At 46.8% G+C, this 25,076-nt stretch overlaps 1 protein-coding gene across 1 annotated transcript in view; it reads right to left on the bottom strand.

Moving 5' to 3' along the window:
* Cad96Ca (tyrosine kinase receptor Cad96Ca) overlaps positions 1-25,076 on the bottom strand; it is a 120,049-nt gene that overhangs the window by 57,167 nt on the left and 37,806 nt on the right. The window contains exon 2 of the mRNA XM_075699300.1: positions 3,465-3,545. Coding sequence (XP_075555415.1) covers positions 3,465-3,545 — 81 coding nt within the window. The remainder of the gene's footprint in view (positions 1-3,464; positions 3,546-25,076) is intronic.

Below are 25,076 nucleotides of genomic sequence, written 5' to 3'. Positions count from 1 at the left end.
AGAGAAATGAGAACACAGAATGAGGTGAGCTTCGTAGACATGGATTGTTACGCTCGACTCAAACTGGCGTGCCTTGTTTCCTGGGATGACCCAGCAGTTAGCTGGAGAGTCTGTCAAAGGACCGTGGCGGTTACTGGAGTTCGTGAGGAACCACCGTAGAGCACCCTTTTCCAGGAGTCTCTTGCTCCCATCGTCCGTGACGGCGACAGTCAACCAAAAACAACACTCGATCTACCAAACGCGTCTCGCCTTGCTGTCGCCGCAGGCCTGTCCGAGGGGACGCATTGTTAGCTTGACGAAGCGAGTCGTCGCAGTGGTGCAGGAGAGGCTAGAAGGTCACTACCCCCGCTGGCCGATCGTAACAATACTATAGTTGCCACCATCAAAGTGTATTAGCGAAACCTTGATACTTCATTTCAGTTGATGCCAACTCTCTACAGAAAGAGCACTTTTTGTAAAATGAGAGTTTGATAGCTGTGTAAGATTTGCGACAATAATCCTATCGCTGTATTCAGTTTGCTTTCGTATGAAGTCAATGCGAAAGTTGCCCACAGTTGCAAGGCTGGAAAGCTGCAAGTTGTCGAAATACAAGGAAAGTATTCAGTAACTGACTCGATATCCCCGACTTCACAAACCTCACGACCTTGTAGACATTCAAAGAAAGTAAACTCTAGCTTTGGAAAGACCATACTCATTTGGAACGTGAGTCCCTGTGTCTTATCCAGGGAATGCGCGCACTGCGCAACACATTTAGCACGAAAAAAAAACGTACTCTTGAAACGTGACTTTCGTCGTTCCCGCCGTTGCGTCTTTGTACTACATATAAGCCAAAACAAACATAACTGTTGTCGTGCAGTCGCAACACAGGCTGCCTGTGTTCTGGGGTAAATACAAAGCCGTAGCGGTAGTTCTGACACGAACTTGTGTTTACAGTTTCGCCAGCATGTCTGTCCCCATTGACCTTTGGCGAAAACGCACCGTAGTGGGATCTAGGTCGAGTTCCTGGGTCGAGTTCCAATTCTGTAAATGTCCACCTAGTGGACATGATCTAGTGAACAAGGTGCCTTGAGTGTCCAGGGACGATATTCTGTAATTGTCCACCTTGTAGACATATCCATTTCGTCTGCTGCTGAAGTTCTGATTGGCTGGGTACGCGTCCGAAGGAGACATGCACCCACAGCCAATCAGCACATCAGCAGCAGACGAAATGGAAATGTCTATAAGGTGGACAATTACAGAATATCCCCCCTGGACACTCAAGGCACCTTGTTTTAAATACTCGCCGCCTTCTCGTACCTAACTCGACCGGGTTTCCCAATCTGCGTTTAAGTTCAAACGCCATTTGAAACTATCTCAGCAGTGATAAACAGCAAATAGAAAATAAAAAATTTCGCGCGTTGAGAATTATTCTAGATGCCCCTTAGCCGAGTTTAGGTGGTCCGAATCTGCGCCCGTCACTTTTTGTTTCCTTTCACTTGTTTTAGGTGGTTGTATTTCTTACTACCAATCATATTATTGCATTATAGAGCCTTAGTGCTTACATTCGAATGCTTAGCATGTGTTACGAGTGGTTAGATGCTGTAGTCCCGTGTCCACTCCGCTTCCAACAACACCAGGTGATGCCCATATTTAACCCAACCTTGATGTACCATAGTTCACATAACCGCCGCTTTCAAGCTCCTCCCACCAAGAAGTTACCTGCGCCATCAGAAAAGTACGCAGCCGACGCGTTGATATGTGGTTGCTAAAGGTCAGCCTTCATATCAATGTCCTTAGTTCCTAGAGTGGGAGCACGTAGTTGTGTGTTGTTTACAGCAACGTTTCTATTATGTACGCTATGAGGACATAATACAGCTGTCACTCAGGAATACATGCTTCTTCATGTTGTAAGCTATTATTAATTATAGCAGAAAGCGACGAAGGGTAACTCAGTTTCCAACGCCATACACAGTATGCAAATAGACATTCAAGCCAGCATTGTGTTGAATTGGGGGAAACCACAACACATAAATAAAAGAAGCCAACAAAAACACGAGCGCCTTCGTCCCGGTTACTCTTAATCCTCGTGTAACAGTAACGGCACATAGATATTTTTTTTCTCTCTCTCTTTTGACAAGCACATGTGTTATTTGCTTGTTTGTTTCGTTGCGGAGCTTCGCCACAACTAATGGCGGGAGAGGGGTTCGTGCAGGGGGGGGGGGGGGGGTCGCATTTTCGCGCCGCGACACACGTCGCGCGAAGCACCGTTGGACGGCGCCGTGAAGAACCTACCGTTTCACCAGTCGCAGGGCTCCCCCATCCTCAAAAGGGGGTCGTCCGGCGGCAGCGCCGCACACCGGCCGTTCCGGGCGGCGCGCTCCCGGAACCCCGTTCGTGACGCCGCGCGCACGTTTCAACAATACGGCCATTAGCAGGAGGATCCCTTGGCGCTGCCATCAATACGGGTAGCAGGCAACGTTTTATTAGTCCGCCTTATTTTCGTCAGTCACGTTGTAACGTGACGTTTCGGGCTTCTGCTTTCTACCAGCTCTGACCTCGGCGAGGGAGGAGAGATGGATGGCTGGCGCGCCACGAGGGACAGCGCGCCCCTCGCGGCGGACCAATGGCAAGCCGCCCCAGGGCCTGACGTCATCAGATAGTCCTGATCGTGATCCGAGCGCTTCGTGTCGGCCACGAGACCGGTCCGCACGATTTCGGCGCCGGCGCCGGCTACGCTCGCTGGGCGCCATACCCCTCGGGAACCGGAACTCGCGCTCTGCCGCTGTGCCGCCGCGGCCTTCGTTGCGACGCACCGGTAATGGCACTGATATCTAAATTAATGCCAACCTGTCATGTGAGCTACATAGTGTGTGGGAGCGCTCCGTTATGTTGCTCCGCCGGAGCGTCGTATCCATAGCGACCTTACTCGTGCTTTGTTCACCCAGGGCCTCTGAGCAACAGCGTCCGCGCTCCAAGATAGCAGATTGGCTTTGAAGTGAGCGCGCGGCTACGACTTCGTTCCCAATAGCGCTGTCCTCCTCCTCACGGGACGTACAAGCAGCAGACGCGTGCGAGGGTGCCCCCTGTGCATGCCCTCTTGGTGCTAGACTAGATTTTGCGCTCTTGACCGCTCCACTAATTTACTACCAGGGTCGTACGCTGCTGAAACGATTCCGCTACCGGACAGCGCGCCAATAAAATTAGGCGCTCGTCGCGCACTTTTCAGTAGGTCTAATTCGCATTGGTCTTCTTCTCTAGGCGAGTTGCTCACACGTAGATCCTGTGTTCGTGTGGAATTTAACGTTCCCGGACGAACGCACACTCCAAATATGCAGCATCTCTGAGACGAAGCAACGTTTTCTGATTGCATTCCTTCGTGAGTGCCGCGATGCCGACCAGAGGTTAGTATCGAGGCACTCAAGACGGGCGTATGTGCCTGCGATAGCTACCAGCACGCATAATAAACAACGGCGACGTCAACTTACCGACTTCCTCGTCTTCGCTGATAATCCACTCTCGTTTGAAATCGAATACAGGCGGTGTATTTTGGCCAGGAAAACCAGTGCCTGCAAGAAAAAGAAAAACTCATTAGTTCGCTTTCATGAGAAGCAATCAAGGTGTACATTTGTTAGTTGAGTCATGTTTAGTCACACACTGCACAAAAGTTCTGCTGGCGGCGCTTCGCAATCCACATGAAGATGTTGACACGTGAGAACAAACTTTGCTCACGGTAACACTTTCCGAATGACTTCGGGGAGGATGCATTGGCTGGTGGGCTTTTCGAATGCTTCGGGCTTGTACTAAAAGCTGCCATCGGCAGCTGCGCGGATAGCGAAATAAATGCGATCGCAGACTTCGCGACGATAACCTTGCTCATATGTTGAGTGCCTGCAAAGTTATTTAGTAAGCCCAGAGCCATACAGACCTCCTTCACATGACCATATCACAACGTGGCTGCGACAAGAACTTCTTTAGCAGTGAGACGCCCACCACGGCCAACGTTCAAACGCAGTGTCAGAAGCATGCGTTGCACCTTTAAACGGGGCCAGTTCTCGCTTTTCCCTTTTCTTTCCGCACTCGATACCATGCTTCAGAGACGCGCGAAACCCATAGGGTTTCCTACAATACACTAGAGGGAACTCTGGCGCTGCAATCGTTGAGCCACCATGGGAATGATGGGCTGTACATGGATTTGTCTGATCTTCGTGCTTGTGGATTCAGACATACTTGTGGATTTGTTTATTACGCTTTATATGCCTTCGCTGTGGCAAATTTCAGAGCAATCTATAGTCTTCGAAGTGCAGAAGACGCTGCGAACACGCGCAGTCGCTGCTAATTGCAACGATTGAGCGTGTCGAGGTGGCCAAATCGAACGCGCCAAGCATGGAGGAAAGATATAATAGGAAGGAGCATACAGCAACGCTACTGAAGCCAAATCTGTCGGCCCAACACGTGATCGCACGTCAAAGTGTGCGGTTGGTTTTAGTGTTCCCGCTCTGTAGGCAGAGACACGAGAGGGCCGCTGAACAAACGCGCACCGAATAAAAACTACTGGCGTAGCTAGGGGGAACCAAGCGTCTCAGCAAATCTCGATTCTCGCTCCGTGATCTCCGCGCAAGAGGTCACGTATTGAGCCACCACTGAGCAACTATACGGGCTTCACGGGGCATTCGCTTGCCAAGGCTGGCTGTGTGACGTAATGCTCCCTCCTATCTCTTTACTTCCTCAATGGAGCGAAGCGTCTCTAGGCGCTGGCTTGCCCGCGATAAATTCATATGGGCGTTTCATATCGCGTAACGATGCATGCTTCCATAGCGCAATGGTTTCGCTATCTGGCTTCGGTGCTAGACCCCCTGTGCTCGAATCCTGCAGTCGGACAATTTCAGTATTGCTTATTTAATTATTCTTACGCAGTACAGTGTTGAAAATGACGAGCTTAAAAAGTCACGAAGCCGCTTGAAACCAGAAGGACGAAGTTTAGGCAAATGCATGTATATCCGTGGGCAAAAGTATACTAACCACAGGGTCACCGAAAATAAAGAATTTCCTCATAATTAACAGGCATAAACGGCAACTGACGAGTGCGCTAAAAAATTCGCAACGCCAATTTTGGACTGCATTCATTCTTTATTTCAAGTTACACTCACAGGCAGAATAGAAAATCAGTTTTATCGCGCAATCCCTGGTCCGTGTACATTTGCTCGTGGGTGTACTTCCCATAATTACCATGCTGGTTCAACCACTCCCACTGCAGCTCCCATAGACACTAGCGCCAGAGTTCCCTCTAGTAATTATTGCATGAAACTCTATGCCGAAACCAGGGGACGTATTCTACGAGCTGATTGGCCGGTTTAGCAAAATCGGATGAGCTGACTGGCTAGTTGAGCACTACGTCACGCGAAGGCGATAGTATCGCACAAGTGATCGTCGCAGAATATGTCCCTAGGAGCGCTAAACATTTTTACCAGAATAAGGGCCACTGCATGATAGCACTACATAAGTGCGGGAAGGAACACAGCGTATGTCACTGGAATGAACGCCCCAAACAGCGCCAACTGGCAGAATGACCATTTCTGCCTACGCAGGAAGGTGCTGGTGACGTCAATCTGGCGTCTTTGTTTACAAATATGGAGAAGGCATAATTCCCTTTGAAAGACCTCCGCAGTCCTATCTGTAATGGCAAATATTATGTTTATGAAGAGTGAACAGCACAGCACAGCACATAGTATCCACAGCATCCACAGCACACAGTAACTGCGGAACTGGCTGGCATCATCTTGTGTCAACAAATATAGCCGAACCCACGACCCGCGCGGCAACAATGAAGCTACATAGTGGCCTATTTCAGCTGTGGCCAAGTGCAAACCGCTATTGAAGTTCTACGGTCGTTACGGTTCAACTCATCCCGCTCTTCGAGTGAAGGGGCAAGGAAGATAAAAACGACGGAGAGGCAAAGTGCCTGACCTGATGTCAGACCAAGGGTGATTTGACCCTTCTCTGTTAGGGCTGGCGAGGCAACAACTGCGCTGACGAATATTCAATAACACTGACGTGCAAGGCCCATGTCAGTTCCCGATACAGAAATACTCCGAGAAATCGGGCGCCGCATTAGTAAAAATGTTCTTACGCTAAATATGTTCGTAAGAACAGGTGCCAGCCAAACGGGATGTTGAACATATTAACAGAGACGGCTATATAGCGAAAGGCAGAAAGCGCTTACGAACGAAAAGTTCTTTTGAATTCGGGCCTGGGGGCCGGAATAACGTCACTATTCTAAACTATTTTATTCTTTTTCACGCTTCTCCAGTGGTATCCGAACAGCGTCCCGGCTACGTCCTCACCAGGATCGGCCGGTCATGGCGGTCAATGTGAAGAAAGGAGTAAAATTGAGTAAAAGGAATCCTTACATTATACCGGCCGTATACGTTGTTTCGCAGTCAAAATTTTCTCTTGAAGAATGAGATTAAACTTTTTTAGCTGCTGTTCTAGACAAGGGCATGTCTCTTTCTTTCGAGACGTTGTCAATGACATCGAGGCCTTCGTGCAAATTTCGATTTTTAATAATAACCACACATGAAACAGGGGGTTATACTGATGTCATCTGCGTTGAATGGAGACCAGACGGCTGCTCTCGCGGTAAATCTGCCACTGCGCGATTGGGAATAAAAGACAAGCAGACTGCCCAGCAGGGCGCGTGATGATGTCACAGCCAATCTGCCCTTCATTGGCTTGTATAAAAACTTTCGCGTAACCAAGAATAGGGAAAATCCATGCGGGGAATATCAAGGAGGCGATTAAACAACTTAGAGATGCCATAGATAAAACTACCTTCAAAGTTGATAAGTTATGGAAATGGAGACTGACGGCTGAAAAGAGGCTCACCAAAGTAGAAGCACAGGGCGATGACGACGAATACCTACCCTCAGAAGCAGAAAGCGTCAGATCGCTCCCTAGCGTGTCGGGGGGTTCTACGAAGCGTACTCTAGCGGGTAGCAGTAAGGCGGGTTCTATAAGCAATGGCTAGCAGGGGGAGCTTTACCGTGTGGCAATGGAATTGCCGAGGATTTTATCACAAAAAAGCACCTCTTATGCAGTTAATAAAAGCCTCTCCAGACAAACCGAAAATAATTATGCTGCAGGAAACCTTGGCGGATGAGATCAGCCTATCCGGATACAAAGCGACATGCAGGGGCAAAGAGCCGGGTAGGGGGCTAGCCACGCTCGTAGATAAGAAAATACCTTACATAGAACATGATTTGCGCCTTGGACTAAACAAATTAGAATACTTACTAGTGGAAATAATTTTGAAAAGGAATAGAAGCAAAACGCAAAGCCTCTTTTGTCTTAATGTTTATAGCAGCCCTAGCGACATGAAGCAGAGTTTCAGGGCACTTCTTAATAAGACTATGGCTGTTACTAAGCACGCTCCACTCATTATTGGAGGGGATTTCAACGCCCCACATCAAACCTGGGGATATCGCTGGAATACTAAGAAAGGGGATGGACTCTGGCACCTAGCTACAGATCTTAATCTCTCCCTCATCACAGACCCAGCTTATCCGACTAGGTGTGGTACATCTACATGCAGGGACTCCACCCCAGACCTTACTTTTGTATCAAACTTAGCGAACGCTGGCTGGAATAACTCCAATATTGACCTGGGTAGTGATCATTACATATTACAAATACTATTGCAAACACCAAGTAATGAGATAAAGCACTTTAACTACATTGACTGGGATCTTTTTCGGAAAGCAAGGAAAATCAGAGCTGAGACAGAGGAAGGACAAAAGAAAACACTCCAAACTTGGACCACTCAGCTCAGGGAAGATGTAAAGGCGGCAACGAAGGATATTACCACAGAGGAGGATATCGAAATCATGGACAGTAGGCTGGCGCACTTGATTGAAGCGAAACAATCTATGTTAAATAGATGGAAAACGCAACGGCTGAACAGGAGACTCAGGAAGCGCATAGCATTGTTGAATAGGGAGATTGAAGAACACTCCAGAAATTTACAGAAACAACAATGGGATGAGCTTTGTAATTCCATAGATGGTCGAATCAGACGTGGTGGGAATTGGAACTTACTTAGACATTTGCTTCATGAGAACGACACGAAATCTAATAGGAGAACAGCAGTAGCACGACTCGTCCATCGTGAGAGTCAGGACACAACGGAGGAGGCCATTCTGGATCGGCTCGCAGCTAAGTATTTACCACTAAAGGATAGCGATGAGAGTACAGACCTGCCTGAATATACAGGGGAAGACTGTGAGCCTATGGATCAAGACTTCACAGAAAGCGAAGTTCGTGCAGCCCTGTACGACCTCAACAGTAGATCTGCTGCCGGTCCAGATGGCATTTCCAATAGGCTGTTGAAAAATTTGGACGATCATTCCATAAAATATTTAACAGAGTATTTCAACGAACTCTGGAAAAACGGTGATTATCCGAAGGAATGGAGATTTGCTAACACAATTCTTATTCCCAAACCAGGCAAGCAACTCAATCTAGATAACCTAAGACCCATATCATTAACATCATGTCTGGGCAAAACCATGGAGCATGTCATACTCAATAGACTGACTAAGTATGTAGAAAACAGAAATATTCTTCCGCATAACCTGATCGGTTTCCGTCCTGGACTTTCGACTCAAGATGCAATGCTTTTAATCAAGCATCACCTTATTCTTGCTAGCCCGCTACATACGAGAGCTCTTCTAGGGCTAGATGTGGAAAAGGCCTTTGATCGCATCAAGCACAGGGCCATATTGGATATCCTCTCGGAGATGGGATTGGGTAAGCGATTGCACAATATCGTCAAAGCCTTTCTCGGTGGCCGTTCTGCTTGTCTCAGGTTAGGCGAACTCCAATCGACAACCCTGGAACTTGGGAATCGTGGGACACCACAAGGGTCTGTCCTATCTCCCATGTTATTTAATTTGGCAATGTCAAAAGTGGCTCGAGGTCTCGCGCAGATTGAGGGTATCCACTTTGCTATATATGCAGATGATGTAACAATCTGGAGTGCCGAAGGTAATATGGGACAAACAGAGATCAAACTACAGGAAAGCATTTATGTGGTAGAAACAACACTTGAGGGTATGGGACTGAACTGCTCTGCTAAAAAATCAGAACTATTGGTATTACGGAGCAGTAAGCGTGGGCGCAGGCCGAACGGATATATCCCAGAGGAAGAACCCCGCATTGACATATGCGCCAAGAATGGAGAACCAATCAGGCAGGTGGAGACTATTAGAGTGTTAGGACTTCTCCTGCAAGCGAACGGATCTAATTGCAGGATGATAGAATACATCTCTAACAAGTCAGAAGAAGTCATTAGGCTTCTGCGTAGAGTTACCAACAAGCATAAGGGGCTAGGAGAAGACAGTGCAATAAGATTGGTACATGCATTCGCCTTTTGCCACTTCTCGTACGTGGCTGGCATGCTCCAATGGACACAGGCTGATAAGAACAAGCTAAACGCTTTAATCAGACGACTTATAAAGACTGCACTAGGACTTCCCATCAGCACGGCCAATGATAGCTTATTGCGCCTAGGGCTGCATAACACACTAGAGGAGATAGCTGAGGCTCAACAGGTGGCCCACCAGGAGAGACTAATGGGGACACGCCCTGGGAGGGCGCTACTTGAAGAAATTGGCGTAGAAATTAACCACACCAACGAAGGAGAATTATTAACACAATTGCAAGCGGGACTACGGGAAACAATAAAGACGACCCCGTTCCCTAGGAACATGCACCCGACACATAACCTCGAGAGACGGAAGGCAAGCGCGAAGGCACTCCTTCAAGACATAGATCAACATAAGCAGCAGGCGGTGTTCGTTGACGCTGCCTGGGTTAAAAATAAGGATGCGTATACCTCCGTTGTCGTAGACACTCAAGGTAACATACAGGATGCCATCACCGTCTATACCAAGGACCCCACAGTAGCAGAACAAGTAGCAATCGCCTTAGCCATCCGGGCTAATCGGTGGACACATATTTACAGCGACTCTAGAACAGCCATACGCAACTTTACCAACGGATATGTGACACGGATAGCAACAAAATTATTAGAGAAGGTCAAGAGTGAGAGGATCGAAATCCGCTGGTTTCCTGCACATCTGGGGGTGGTGGACGGAGCTCGGAGAAACCTCAATGAGGTGGCAAATGAAGCAGCACGAGGACTTTCTAGCCGTGCTCTTCAAGACCGAGCAACTTACACTTCACCCGGGGAACACAGGGATCGATTATTAACATATAACGAAATCACGAAGCATTATTATTTAAGCAGAAGGGAATACCCATTGCCACACGGTAAGCTTTGCAGAGCCCAAGCGGTCACATTACGTTTGCTACAGACAAGAACATACCCAAGTCCATATTTTATTAACAGGATCTATCCGGAGAGGGAAATTCAAACCAACTGTAATAAGTGCAATGGCATCATTACTCTTGACCACATGCTTTGGCAGTGCCCCGCGGTCTTCACAGACCGTGACAAGGAACAAGAATGGTGGCGGCAAATGCTACACAGTGAATCACTCTCTGACCAATTACGGGCAGTCCAGAAGGCCCGCGATGTGGCTGAAGGGCTCGGCCTGACAGTCCCAACGTGGGAGCGGCCCGCGTCAACGTATGGTTGACCTTCAGGACCCAATAAAGTTCTCCATACCATACCATACCATGCGGGGAATTGGCCACATCGACCAAGCTCAGACATACTGACAAGCACATCAATGCGACTTAAGGGTTCGAATGTTCTCTTCATATCTAAAAAAGACTGCTATTGTTATATTTCCAAAACTGCAATCGTGTTTCACATATATGAAATGGATCCAGCATGCATCCATAGTGCAGCACCGCGCGTATCGAGACATCCCCATATAATCTGACAGCGCTTCTAGTTTCCACACGGCTGCTGGAGCCACCTGTACACTATGTTCTCCATTACCCCTTCTGGTGGTAAAGTAGGCGTAACGCTGTCAGACCACTAGCGAAGCGCGAAGAGGAAAATAGTCGAGTGAGATCGCTTCATGATTGCGATAACACGAGCGACTTTTCATGAATCCGGAAGAGTTCGCGTTATCATAGATTGTGAATGAACTCCAAAAGTGTCATTCTTCATGCTGGTACGAGGTTTCCAACATCACATACGGAACATTCTCTCGGCTTGCACCTGTATTTCTACAGAAGAACTTAATGTACATTTCAGTTCAATTAAAGTACATTTACAGTCAAGTTGTGATTCTGGGACGAAGAACCTGCAAAGGCCTTCTGATTTATTCTTTCTGTTGTTTCTTAACTGTTATCAAATAGGAATACAGGCTACATTGCAGTCGACTAGACCAAGCCACTATTATCAAAGTGAAGGTGCCCCTTTCCCATATAACACGCACACATACTACAGAAACACCAATTCAGCCTACGCGAAAAGCGGAAATAGAAACATACAAAAAACAGCTAAGCAGAGAGGTGTTTCATAGGACGCGTGTTGAGAGATAGAAGTTCACTATACTGTGCTCTAAAACACTAAAATACTGAGTGTCATATTGTTCAAGTAGACCTAGAGCAAGCATTCAGTGTAAGTAGAGCACGCAACGAAATCTACATACAAATAAAATCGAATTTTTTAGCATTATGCACACAAGGAAATTGCATAAGGTAGTCTAAGCACATCTCTGTTTATAGCGGCATGATCTTGGGTCAAGGACTTCGGTTACAGAAGCAAGTACATCCATCCAAGTTATTTAACTCGCGTAAATGGACTTGCTGCTCATCATCATTCGGACAACCTATGAGAAAGTGCTCCTCAAAAGTGCCTGAGGTGTGCAGTTGGAAGTTGGCCTGTCAGTTATTTATTCTGATCAAATTGGAAATCTTGGCAACCGTTGTATCACCGGCTTCTCCACAAACAATTGATTGTCCAACGAGCAAAGGATGATAACATGAGGTGTTATGAAAAAAAAAACGTTCCGGCAATAAAGCACATTTCACCATCGTCGTCATAGAGTCGTCGTCAACCGCCATCGTCGACATACACTCATCTCATGCCATCGCTTTTATGCCTCGTGTTCACGATCTTTCCCAAGCTGTCAAAAATGAAATTTTGTTGGTCACATCCAGTCGTAAACGTTGCAGAATGGTGCATTTTTCTGCCAATTTTCTTCTTTACTGAAAACAGCAAAGCGTAGAGCCTAGTCTTACTTACTGCGGAGTTTACGGAAAATGTTTTGGCGTCAAATAGCGCGAATTCAAAATGGGTCATCAGGTTCCACGTGTGAGCATCAGCCGCCAGTCGGTCGGCTATCTTGTTTGCAGTTATAACAGCATAACTAGGGATCCACTGAAATTGAACTCTATGGCCGGATGGTGAAGCGTTGGTCAATGTTTTTACAACCGCACATGACAGCGAGTAGTCATGAGCATAAAAAGAACATTGAATCAATGACGCTAGTGCTACATATGAGCCAGGATATATTACACAGTCAGAAACAATGCATATTGCAGCCTGGAGAGTTCCAAACAGCTCTGCCGAAGTAGATGACGTATTGTGCGACGAACGGTGACTTCTGGTTTCATTGTGGGCCGGAACGTGAAAATCAGACATGAAACTACTCTGTGTAGATCCATCAGTAAGTATGAACCATGCTGCTATCTTGCACTCGACTTATGTGCAAGAGCGTCACGAATTTGGCGCCTAGTGGATGCGCTGATTTTGTTATTTAATCCCTGGAATCGTCAGAGCCATAGCGGGTATGATCAACCAACAAGGTGGAAAGTCGGGGCGAGGTGAGTGACGTTGCTCAGAAATAATGAACTGTCGATGAGACTGCAATGCATAGTATACTCGTTGAGATCTTCGAAGAAGATTAACTTGCAATGTATTATCATCGTGTTGTGCTGCTAGTCTAACGATATGTCAAAAACTTTTGAACGCGTAGAGCTTGAACTACGCGAGTTCTCCGACCTCAGCTACAACAAGGCTAATCACTGTTCAGAGAGGCAATCGAAGGCATGTTCTGAATGTCCCAGCAATTAGGTTAGCATTCGATCATAGGGCTCACACAAGTTGTGTATAGTGCAAGCAATCAGTAGGAATTTATCGGCTCAACAACACCGACGTGTATCTTGAACAGGGAATTGTATGTGCTACCCCGTTCAGTGGCTGCAACGCACCGTAGCGCACACGCTGGGAATTGATCCGGAACTCAAAATAAGATATACGTCACTAAAAGAAAGGTTATAGTCCCAGACAATTCCCCAAAATTGGTCAATCCATAGAACACGCAAATATATCTGTCTGAGTGTAAAACACAGGTTAGCTATAAGCGCTTTCTTGTGAAGGGCAATGCAGCTGACTTATTCCCTTTTGTAATGAGCATAACTGACCTTTTGTACTCAGGCACGTTGTGAGAAAGATATCATGAGAGAGCGACACAACATTCTGATTACTTACAGGTGCTTTAAATGCCCAGCTATTTCTCGTTGGCAACATTCTCCAGCAACTGCTGCTTCTGGTGTTTCTGCCGCTCCTAACCTATGGCATGGGCACTGAAAGGATGGCTGTGCGTAACTGGGTCAATTAAGGACAGGGAAAACTGCCAAATTCGATGAAATGGTCAGAGAGGGAATAGCGTTAAGTAAAATTCACGCCGAGAGAGAGAGAGAGAATAAACTTTATGCAAAAGAGCACACGAGCGTAGGATGTTCTTCTGCTCTGACGAAGGTTTCTCCTCAATTTATGTGGGTGCCTAAACATGGTAGAGTGAACTTTTTTTAGCAATTTTATAAGCCTCGAGTGTTCTGCTGGGGTGGTACGCGTGGTCTGCTTGTCTTATGATCACGCTTAGGCACTCGCACGGCCCACAAGCTGCAGCATAATGACCTCGAATAGGAATCTACTTCGTATAAGTATTAAACTGTCACTCAAGATGTCCATCAAACTTTCAGCGTCCGGACGACGAAGTTTGTAAATTTAGAGTATCGCCATGCTTACGCGCTGCACAGCATGCGACGTTTTACCAGAACAGCAAAAATATCACTCTCTGCGTCTCTCAATATCCGATGCCGATTCTATACCACCAAGGAAGCCATGTGAGCCGAGAGTAATGTCGATATAGCAGGACTAGCGATACTTATGCAAGATACCCGTGTCATATAGTCATTTAATGCTGTATTATTGCATACACTCCGAGGTTGTAAAAAATACATTTCTCGGCTGTTGAGCGCGCAGCCGAGTAATGCGCTCCTTGTTATATGGCTTCAGAGTGCTTTTCCAGCAATGAAACACTTCCGGTCTCTGTGGAAATGCTCCGCAGTCGTCGTGCACACTTTTCACCGCTGAGCCACAGCCGCAGCTCCTGCGTCGACGCCGGCACAGGAGCTGCGTTGAACGAGCGACTGCTAGCAATGAATAAACACATAACATTTTGATATTGTCAACGGCTGATTCTAAGCGAAGAGAATCTCCGGTATTCCCGTACAAATTTTCAAACGTAACTGTTTAGCCGCCTACTTACAGCAACGATTCTAAAATTTAAGTCACCATTTAAAAGAGTATTTTAACGTTTTCGACGGCACTTTAAGATCTCGTACTACGCCCCAAGAACGCCCATCATTTTCAAATTTCTAAGGACGTTCTACCCTGCGCAAGCGCTATTCTTATAAAATTTACTGTCGATACACCTAGTAGTTAGCAAACGGCAATTATTTTAGTTCTTGGAACTCTAAATTAGCGCAAATTTGATAATTTCCTACGGCACCCTCTAATAACCTATAACAATGCTATTAACAAAACTTTGGTAAGTTCTCAAGATGTGCTTTAATCGGCAGACTTCTACACATCGTCTACACATCGCATTCCTTAACATCCACTAAAAAATTTCACTTCATTACCTGCACTGGTTCGTGAAGCTCCATCGACACTTTGTGACGATATTTTGCGCAGACGTTTTGAGTTGACACTTGGAGCGGATGTTCTTTGCCTTATCTAGTCGTAATAACAGCATTCCTGTGATATTATTTTTGCTTTCACGATTGACTGGCGCGTGTTCTTACGAACAGCCCTAGAGTATACAATGACATTTCGGAATTATGCCCTAGCATTAAAATTCTAAGATGGTAAAGTTCGGGAGTGTGACGTGATGACAGAATACAAAAATTACACGTCTCGCTTGCGCTTGCCTCGTCCTCCTGACTGTTAGCGCGCCTTTCGCTATCCTTCTCTCCCCTTCCCCCCCCCTCGCCTCACCATATTTTTTTACCATATGACATCGTAGCCCTCTTGATATTCGGTTACCCTTCCTTTTCAGAGTTCTTTATCTCCATGTTATGTCAGGCAAATTATTATTGGAAGCTTAAGTCACGCCGTTACTTATTTATTTATTTATTTATTTATTTATTTTTGACCACGCAGGTCGTTTCATGATACGCATTCGAACACATCCGTTAAGAAAAGGCCGCGTTCAAAATCAAGCCGCGGATAGCTGAATAGAGGTGTGCTTTCCTCCAGAGTGAACAGGTGGTTTTTTTGTTCTTGTTGTTGTTGACATGGAAATAAAAGAAATAGATGTAGTTACCATGTAACGGTTACGTCACTTTCTTTCAGATAATAATAATAATAAATAAATAGCGTGAGATAAAAATAAACAATGTCATATGATCAAAGGAACCTAGCGCATACAAGCCTATACCGACGCGAACATATGCGTATAGATAAAAGGCGAAGATGCACAAGACAAGATACACCACCCGCAATCCCTTATTAGCCTGTAGGCTGGGTGCGCATTAACAAAGCAGGTCTTATGTTAGAGCGCTTCGTAAGGACAGTCCTTGCGTACGGAACATTGTCTGAATTGAGCTCCAGAATCCACGTAGATCCAGGAATCCACGTGCCCGCAAATCTTCTCTCTGTCGCTCGCTTTTGGCTACCGTCGAACCGGTTGTCCAGTCATCACCCTTATCGGTATACCATGTGCGGCGGGAACCCGTGCGTTGGCCGAATCAGGAAATGTTTTTACGTAAGACGAGTTTTGTGAACGCGGGCCGCCGGATCGGGGGAGAGGACCTTTCGCGGAGCGTTCCACGCAGCTCTCCCGTTTGAGAAACGAGTTCGTCTTTCAGTACATGTCCTTGACATGTAAGATGTAACAGAAACCACAACTTCGGCGCAAAATTTCTTACGCGCTTACAAGTAAGTACTAGTTGGCCATGACGACGCAATCACAAGGATTTTTAAACTCTCGTTTCGTTTGTAAAATACCACAAAACTGACAAAGCAATTTGTCTGCGACATGTGTGGTAGAAGCAAGTACAATGCCACGTGAAGTACAGCCGGGTGAAAGATGACACGCTTTCGCAAATGGCATGTTTGCAAGATTGTGCTGCAATGCGAAGAGTCGGCAAGACGAGCACGGCTTTTATGCCACCGCCACCAATAACACGGAATAGCGAGCCGGTGTTTAGTGCCGGCCGGCGGGTTTTCGTTTCTTTGGAAATATCATTACAAATAACTGGAAGTGAAGCCGTTGAGCAATACGGTCAAGCAGCCGAGCGTTTTGCACTTTGATGACGGTAGCGGCGAACGCTCGCAGTCTAGAACCTTCCTGCAGTGGTAAATATTTGGCAGCGGCATCGGCATCAAGAACGCCGAGAGCAAGACAATAACGCTATCGAGCCGCAGGGAATCGGTTCTCGGAACCACATGACCATGCCAGTGCCGATTGTGGCACCGTTACGAAAGGCGGGGTCGGCTGAGATCGAGGTCTCGCTCATTTTCCGAGTCAGTTTAGAATATAAGATAAGGGTTCGCGTAGGTCCTAGCAAAAATATCTCATTCAAAAATTCGTTACATACAGCTAGATAATGCCGAGAATGAGGCCACCAATTGGCAAAATGCATTAGCCACGTAAGATAGATTAATTAAAGGTTAATTAAGGAAACTGTGTTTACAATATAGATGCGCAAACTACAGGTTATCTATAGGCCACGTATCTTGACATTCAAATGGTAAATGCAATCTAGCAATAACTTACATTTTAAGTATATTTTAGGTTCCATATATATATATATAACGCTCTGTACGTGTGCGCTTTCTTTCTTCCTTTCATTCTTTCTTTCTTTCTCAATAGTGATATATAAATAAACGTCCATGGGAACGCTTTCTGTGGCTCCAAAGAATTCGTATTCACACCTCAGGGTCCGTATTAACAAAGTTTCTCTTACGTAAGAAGAATAATAAATAGTCTTGCGTATGATGTTTACCATAGCTTCTTTTTCTATTTTTTTAGCTTTCTCACCTACAATTCATATGCGCCAACACCAAAATACTATAGTTTTTAAATAGTGACAGTAACTAGAGACGCCTCAAAACAGCCAGCGACGTATCTACTCTTCGTCGGGGAGTTAATCGGCGTGGAAGACCAGTTATGTGGCCATGCAAAACTGCACGCGTCTGGTAATGCCGCGAATAAGAGAGAGTGCGCCACGCAGGAGTCCTCTATGACGGATGCTGTGTCGGACCCAACACTGGACTGAATTAGACCCGACGCCATCTAGGGCTTAGCTTCTTGTAGTGAGCCATACACTATTCGATCATCTTTTATAAAATACGTTGACAAATACTACTCAAGCTACAAGTGTGAAAGATTTAATGTTGTACCCCATGCATGTTTGAAATGGCGTTTCTTTTATCACGCGCTACAGTGTCTGTGATACGTGGGTAAAACGCGCACCAGAACAACGCGCGCTACGTCAGGAGAGCTGAATACGAGCCCTTTGACTTGTTGAGGGAGTTGCATTTCTTGAGGAGACAAGGAAGGTCTTTCTCGTTTATGAATTCAATACGACTGTTTCGCAACATTTACAGATTTAAGCTGATACGAAAACATTATTGCATTACAAGTCAAAATAACCACTTTACCCCTCTCGCAAACTGCAATATCTTCCTGAGCATTGCCTCGTATTGGCATCAATATCAGTCAAAACTGCCATTCTTGTGGACTAAGTAGATACTGAAAAGATAAACCATGAGATTTCCAAGCGCACATGAGAAATGTAAACGTCAAGGTATTGGCGTTTCAAGTTCCAGCACCTAATAACGACAGTGGCTGTTTCTGCGAAACTCTAAAAGAAAACCATATGTCTTATAAATTTAGACGTATGTGTCTTTGGTGGATTTCAATTTTCCTGCATTTGTTGCGCATTCATTAGTATATATACTGACGTTTGCTTAACTTCGCTGTTATTATTGTCGTTTTCTGTGGATGGTGCCCTGTGAAGCTGCGCTATTTGCCTTTATCCCTAACTCCCTCCCTCCCCCAACCCCGTTTTCTTTAAGCAATGCGAAATGTCTGGTGAAAATGAAATTCCACTGGTTAATTGATAGATCTACCAACGAGTCACTCAATTAATAATTGGTTTACGGATTGGTCGAACAAAACAGTAAGTGAATCATAAACAAGCGCGCTGGCACTTTCATGACGTGAAGACCACTTATCTATCGAGATCCAGATTGCTTCATTAGAAACGGCTTGAGTTGAATCTTTATTTTCAGATTGGCTGAGACGTTATTTCCCTTCCTTTCTGCGGCTTTACTCCAGCATAGAAAGTCAGGAACCACTAAAATTGCCAGCAAATTTATAGTTTCGCTCCTGCTACGAGTTTGCCTGGTACTTCAATGCACTGGACTAGACATGCACGGTGCGCTATGAGGTGCGTGGGCATTCTATGTTTAGCCTTCTTCAAAATATGGCCTCTGCACCTAGAATCGAAAATTTATCCTAAAAGTGAGAAGATTATTCTGCTCCAGCATGTTCCGGCTGCCCCCTTCGTCCACGTTTTTAATATGCGCCAACGAAAACATCAACACATCTATCGAAAGAAATATAGCATCTGTGAATTTCTTTTAAAAATGAATCTCAAGTGTTTGTTTCCGGTGGGAATTATTTGCGACGCTAAGGTATTTATTTCATAGCAAGATATCTTCGATACAGAAGCTCCTTTCGCCTAAGAGAACGAAAATAGAATTAAAATTTAGAGCTACATTACAGTGATCTGCAGTAAATCGGTGAGCAGGGATCCCAGCCAGCAGGTCTCGGCAGCGTTTCTTTAATCAGTGGCGTTACGTTTCAGCGCCTTGATGCAGAACCTCCGTAGGCAAACCCATGGACTGGGAACTGTGACTGGGTCGTGCGTGCCTAGCGCGCCTGTCTGTGGGCCCGCTAGTCACCGAATATACCAGTATGGCCTGTCACACACCTGATGGCTCTTTGTGACCTGTATTTTTTTTTTAATGCGACCACATGCAGGCTAAGCGTGACAGGAAATGGCGTCGCACATTATAGGTCACTTCGAGTCACGTACGCAATACCGTGTTGCTGTCTGAGTAAAGGACAATGCCTCTCGTTTGACCGAGCACTTGCCCCACTCTCTTCTTATAGAGGGCCATGTGGGGGTTGTTTGTTCTTGCAGCCAAGACCAGAGCAGTATACGCCATGACAGACGAAATCGTCGCCTTATGGCAGTAGCGACGGAAATGCGACTAAATACCCGCCCAGGCCACACGCTACCACGGCCGCAAGGGAATGAATGAATGAATGAATGAATGAATGAATGAATGAATGAATGAATGAATGAATGAATGAATGAATGAATGAATGAATTTTAGGTACCAAACCACGATCTGATTATGAGTGCGGATTAAGTTTGACCATCAAGGTCTTTAACGTGCCCCCAATGCACGAAACCACGGGCGTTTTTGCATTTTGCCCCCATGGAAATGCGGCCACCGCGGCCCGGATTTAATCGCGCGACCTCGTGCTTAGAAGCCCAACACCCTATAGCCTTAGCGTAAGCCACTGGGGCGGGTACGGCCGCAAGGGAAATGTTATGCGCGCGCAAGGGAGGTGAATACAAGCGTGCATCGCCTGGTGTAGCAATGCACAGGACTGAGGGTCCACATTCCCGGCCAAGTACTGGCCTAAGACGGTGACGTCTTCCGAGGACTGGGTCCAACCATGGACTGACGAGCCCAAACCTCAGCCTGATCTACCTTCTCATTACCCACTCGAGTCATAATTTAATTACATTGTTCTCCCTCTGCGCAATAAACTGGTATAAGAAGTAGCATATCCAATAAATGTAGAAAACTTGTCCATCAATACTTACTCTCACGACGCACAAGCGTCCTTACAAATACTTCAGAGTACATGCACGCTGTCAATTACATCTGGAGCTTTCCTATACTTCTCGAATGGTTCCTGATGGTTCTGAATGGATGCCTGAGCAAATTTCGCAAGTTACAGAATATTAAGGTGAAAGGCCTTGAACATTCGTTATATGCACGGGTACGGGCCGCAGATGGCTTGCTCGGTTTGTTTCGGAAGAGGCACGGCTACGACTGGCGACACAAGGCGCGCTGTGGTGACCAACTGGAGAGTAGCCACTATTACCTGTAAATAGTGCTTCCCTAAAAGCTTATTCCTGCCTGATCCAGCCCCGTACAAATGACTCATACTTAAGGCTGAATCGTCGTAATCATGGTCGCAAACCTAGCATGTGGACTCCAGGCGAATGAAGGTCACGTAAACTAATTGCCTAAGAGGAATTTCTTTGATTTTAACTTCACATGTATAATTCTCTAAAACATGAAAATGCTTAACTGCTGGAGAGAGGGAATAATTATTTTTCCGAAGGTTCATAAATGCATGGGGAGAAACGTGGATGCTTGAGACCGAAAGCCTGGTTGCAACGGATTGAAAAAAATGCGGGATTTCAGCGCGGACCCTTTAGAGTGCGTTCGCCGATACTTTCGCTGCACAATGCTACGAAAAAGTCGCAGCCAGTAGAGCAGCAAGATGAGAACAGAAATCTGAACTCTCTTTATGTCAGTGAGAGCGAAACAAGTGCGTAGCAGTGCGTATAGCGCTCTAGAATTTCCATTGTCATAAAGAACAATTTCAGCGAAGAACACTTAGCAATGAAGCGCGCACCATTCCTACCGTATAATGGCATGCAGCGTGGGAGAACGGCAGCTGGGGAAACACTAACACTTGCCGAACTAATGCCTGGTAGAGATTACGGGCACACATACATATGTGCGTACATGACGTTAGTAAAGCTTCTGTTTATCAGTTTCAGAGCGTAGTGTACGCAAGGAGACGTTTTCAGTAACTGTTAGCACCTACAAGCTTACTTTCTTGTCGTTGTCAATTACAGTAGTGTCACATATCGCGAGCGGGACTGTGAATTCTGGCGCTGTCATTATGCAGCAGAGAGAGTTGACATGACCGTTAAGTAGCGCTCGTGCTCCTGCCACTGTTCAGCATCCGTGGACGGGCGCCCTTAAGCAACAAACGCGAGTCTCTCATACTTGTTGAATGCCCTTTCTTCGGACTTGCATCTAACAATCCGAAGCTCCTCCTTGTAAAGTGTGCTCCAGCGTATGCGGCTAACCACAAGCGCCGGCCTTTGCCGCGGACACGGTCTAGAAGGTGAAACAGCGAAGCTCGTGTGCCGGGGCTCTGAGCACCTGGGCCTGTAGCGCGGCAGCCGGTGTCAGGTGCCGGCCACCATCTGTTCGCCGGGCGAGGCCGGCCTCGGAGGGGCTCTTCTCCGAATCACCCGGATGCGCGGTCGAGAGGGAAACCTGCCCGCGCTGGGCTCGGTCCAAAGCAAACTGGAGCGTACGCAGCTCCAGGGGTCACTCAACCTGGCTCCCAAACTAGTTCCCCCCCACCTCCCTCTGCCCGCTCCTAGTGTTCGCTTCGCCTCTCGCGTGTTTCCTCCGCTCTTCCTTTTTGTCTTTGGGCTCGGCTCGTTTTCGTGGCCAGGTTCGTGCCAGGTCGGTCCGCGCCCATCTCCGGCGGCAATCAACTTTTGGCGCGAGCGTTTCCCGCTCTTCCGAGGCGGATGCACCGTTATGCAAAAGCAGCAGCGCGCGCTCTTCCTATTTATCAGCGCGCGCGCTGCGTCAGCAGCTGCCCCGCGAGTGTGGCGCCGAAACGCGCGCCACTGCAGGCGCTTGTGCCGCCCGCTGGCGCGAGCACCGCGGCGACCGACTGTGGCGGGCTCCGCACTCCCGTGGAGCTTCGACCGCGGCCGATGCAAAGCCGAGAGGACGCGAAGGGATGGCTTCGTGTAGCGACATTCGCTCTTGGCTTATATGTTTGCCATAAAGCTAGTCCGGCTTTCGTAGTACGGATCCACGAATGTGCAATATCAGCTATTGGCCGCGAAAAGTGTGTATGCACTAAAACAAAGGGTTTTAGACCGGTTATCTAAGTGCTGCCATTTGCATCACTCGAGAGTTTAGCAACGTAAAAATTAAGCTTATTAGATTCATCCTTGAGTTTTTGTAAGCTGCTCGGAATTGGCACCGTGTTTTCTAGTGGAACTGGATGGCTCGGAAATAGCTGTTTACATTTAAAATGGCTGTATCACCCCAAATTGTCGTGCAACTCATCAGGTAAGCCTAACTAGCTGAAGCGGTCACAGTTCGCCAACAATTACTGCGTTTTCCGATGAGCAACATGCTTTCGCACTCGACAAGGCGGGGAGAAAAGGGAAGAGGGGGGAGCTCTCTTTTAGTTGACCTGAACTAAAGGGAGCCTTTATTTTAAACGAATCTCTCCTCAGACGTGTTCGGGCAAGAGCAAAAAACTTTCACCGTGTCGCGGAAGCTCTATCCCTGCACCCTAGTGTGTGTGAATAGCTGGGCCCCCACAGTTGCAGCTTATTGCGAATAACACAAAGTAAAATCACGAAAAGTGCACTCTCTGATTTACAGGAATAGCGTTAACTTTTCAACATAAACATTCGAATGCCTTATGTACCATATGTCGCTAAAAGCTTCGTAAGGTAAGAAGCCCACGGGCGACACTGAACCCCTTGCGTCGGCTTATTTTCCTTGCCCCTGGCATTACGCAGGACATTGCACTCGCGCCAACTTCTCACTCGGCGGCTGCCACAGAGCGTTTGAAGCTGCACGCGGTTAGGTTTTTTTTTTTTTAATACATTCGCAATAGCGAAGGAACGAATATGGGAGACATAAAATATTTTAAAAACTTCAGCGAAAACAACCATGACACGGCTGCTGTCGCGTTATGCATGCCGCCGGCCGGTCTCAAGTCAGAGTAACTTCTTGTGTCTGTTTTTTTTTTACGTTACTATTTTCCGCTGTTCACGTCCCTGCGCTTCCCATGCAGAGGGCGTCACGCTCTGTCACATGTCGCAAACTCAGACAGAACGAAGGTGAGAGAGAAATCTTGTTCCTGCGGCCTGCCGCAGAGACCGATCAAAACGTGGGGGGTCTTCGTGCTCAACCGCAGCGAGCAAACGTGCGGCGGTCATGCGTGCGAGTGCTGCCTGTCGAGATCGGAGGGACACGTGCTTCGGCTACTCACGACCGACAGTACCGAACCAAAAAGCTAAGCCGAACGGTAGCGCGACAAATGTTACAAGCGGCACAAAAAAAGAAGAGGACGCAGGCGGCAGGACGTGGGCCATCCGATCCTTGTCGCGAAAGCAACTGGCACCGTAGTCAAGATGCCCTGATTTGACAGAGACAGTGACGTCTTTAACCAGAGATAAATTACATATGCATCTCTCGAACCGGTTTGTATCTCTCGAATCGATTTTCCTTCGTCTTAGAGAGAGAGAGAGGAAAGGTGAAAGGCAGGGAGGTTAATCAGATGGGAAGATACGGTTTGCTACCCTACGCTGGGGAGAAAGTGAAAGGGGCGGTAAAGTGACAGGAAAGTAGAGATAACATAAAGGGAGCACAGATACACGATCACAGTTGGTCCCTGTCACCGCATACAATCACCGTACAGCACAGTAGCATTTGTAGGCCTGTAAACATCAGTTCAGACTACAGGCGCTTTTCCAAGTTTGTTGTCTTTAAATGCATAAGAGCCCTCGTCGCCCTCCACTACGATGGCTTGCGATGTCGGCATTCTAAAATCATTTCCTCTGTTAAAGGTCTTCGGTCAAAGCGCGCTATCGCGATTGCGAGCGATCGTCTCTTTAAATTGTAGCGAGGACAGTCACAGAGAAGGTGTTGAAGAGTCTCCTCGCTACCATAGTCATCACACGAGGCGTCGTCGGCTCATCCGATTCGGAAAGCAAAAGACTACGTAAAGGCCACTCCAAAGCAGGGTAGCTTCGCGTCGGCAGAGTCCGGCTGGGATGCAAAGGCGGGGGGAATAGTCTAGGTAGTGCACCCCGTTGCTTTGAAAAGTTCGTGTATTCCTCATGGAGGACGTGATATCCGGGATGAGCATTTGCTTCGTCCTAAAGTTGTATACATCTTCTGATGCATTGGCGCAGCAGCGGCAGCGCACCACACACACGCTGCGCACAGAAATGCGACGACGTGACTTGTTGTGGCAGTTCTCATGCTTCATTCACGATCTTGAACGATACGCAAATGCGTCAATGACTTGTAAATGTTGCACAAACAGGCGACGCTGTATCTGGACAGCCTTTGTTCAAAGGGAGGCGAGGAAAGGGTTATTTATATTGCGATGCCATGTTCATTTACTTTTTTTTTTCCGTGTAGTAGAAGCCAAAAGTAATAAAATGTTCCTCCCGCAACTTCATTTTAGCCTCTCTCCCCTTAGCGAACATTTATGGAACTGTATCAAATAGCTGCCATCAATGGCTGCCGTTTATGAATGTAACGTCCGACTCTAATAACTAATTGCAACACACTTAACGATGTATTTAACTATCATAAGCCTACATTTGGTTCATGCCCTTCAAAGTCGGTGAAGTCACAAAAACGTTGGCGCGATTGTGGCCTGCTGAGATAATAACAGCAAACCTCATCATAACATGATCACTTTATCCGAAATATCGCTTTGTTCCAAGTATATCAGGGTGCCGACCGCGGTGCACGCATTTTAGACAGCAGTTATTCGTAATGCAGTGGCGCCAAACAGAGAAAGAAGTGCGAAGCAGGGAATCTGCAAGGAAAAGCATGGTTTCTCATACGCGGTGAACTTTTACGTTTCTTCATGTCAAGCTGGTGAGGCAAAAAAAAAAAAGATGCAAAGGACACACCAACAAGTGGCAAGAGCTCTTTG

This window comes from Dermacentor variabilis, chromosome 1 (assembly GCF_050947875.1).
Source record: "Dermacentor variabilis isolate Ectoservices chromosome 1, ASM5094787v1, whole genome shotgun sequence".
NCBI classification, from domain to species: domain Eukaryota; kingdom Metazoa; phylum Arthropoda; class Arachnida; order Ixodida; family Ixodidae; genus Dermacentor; species Dermacentor variabilis.
This window is presented reverse-complemented; position numbering and strand designations above follow the sequence as displayed.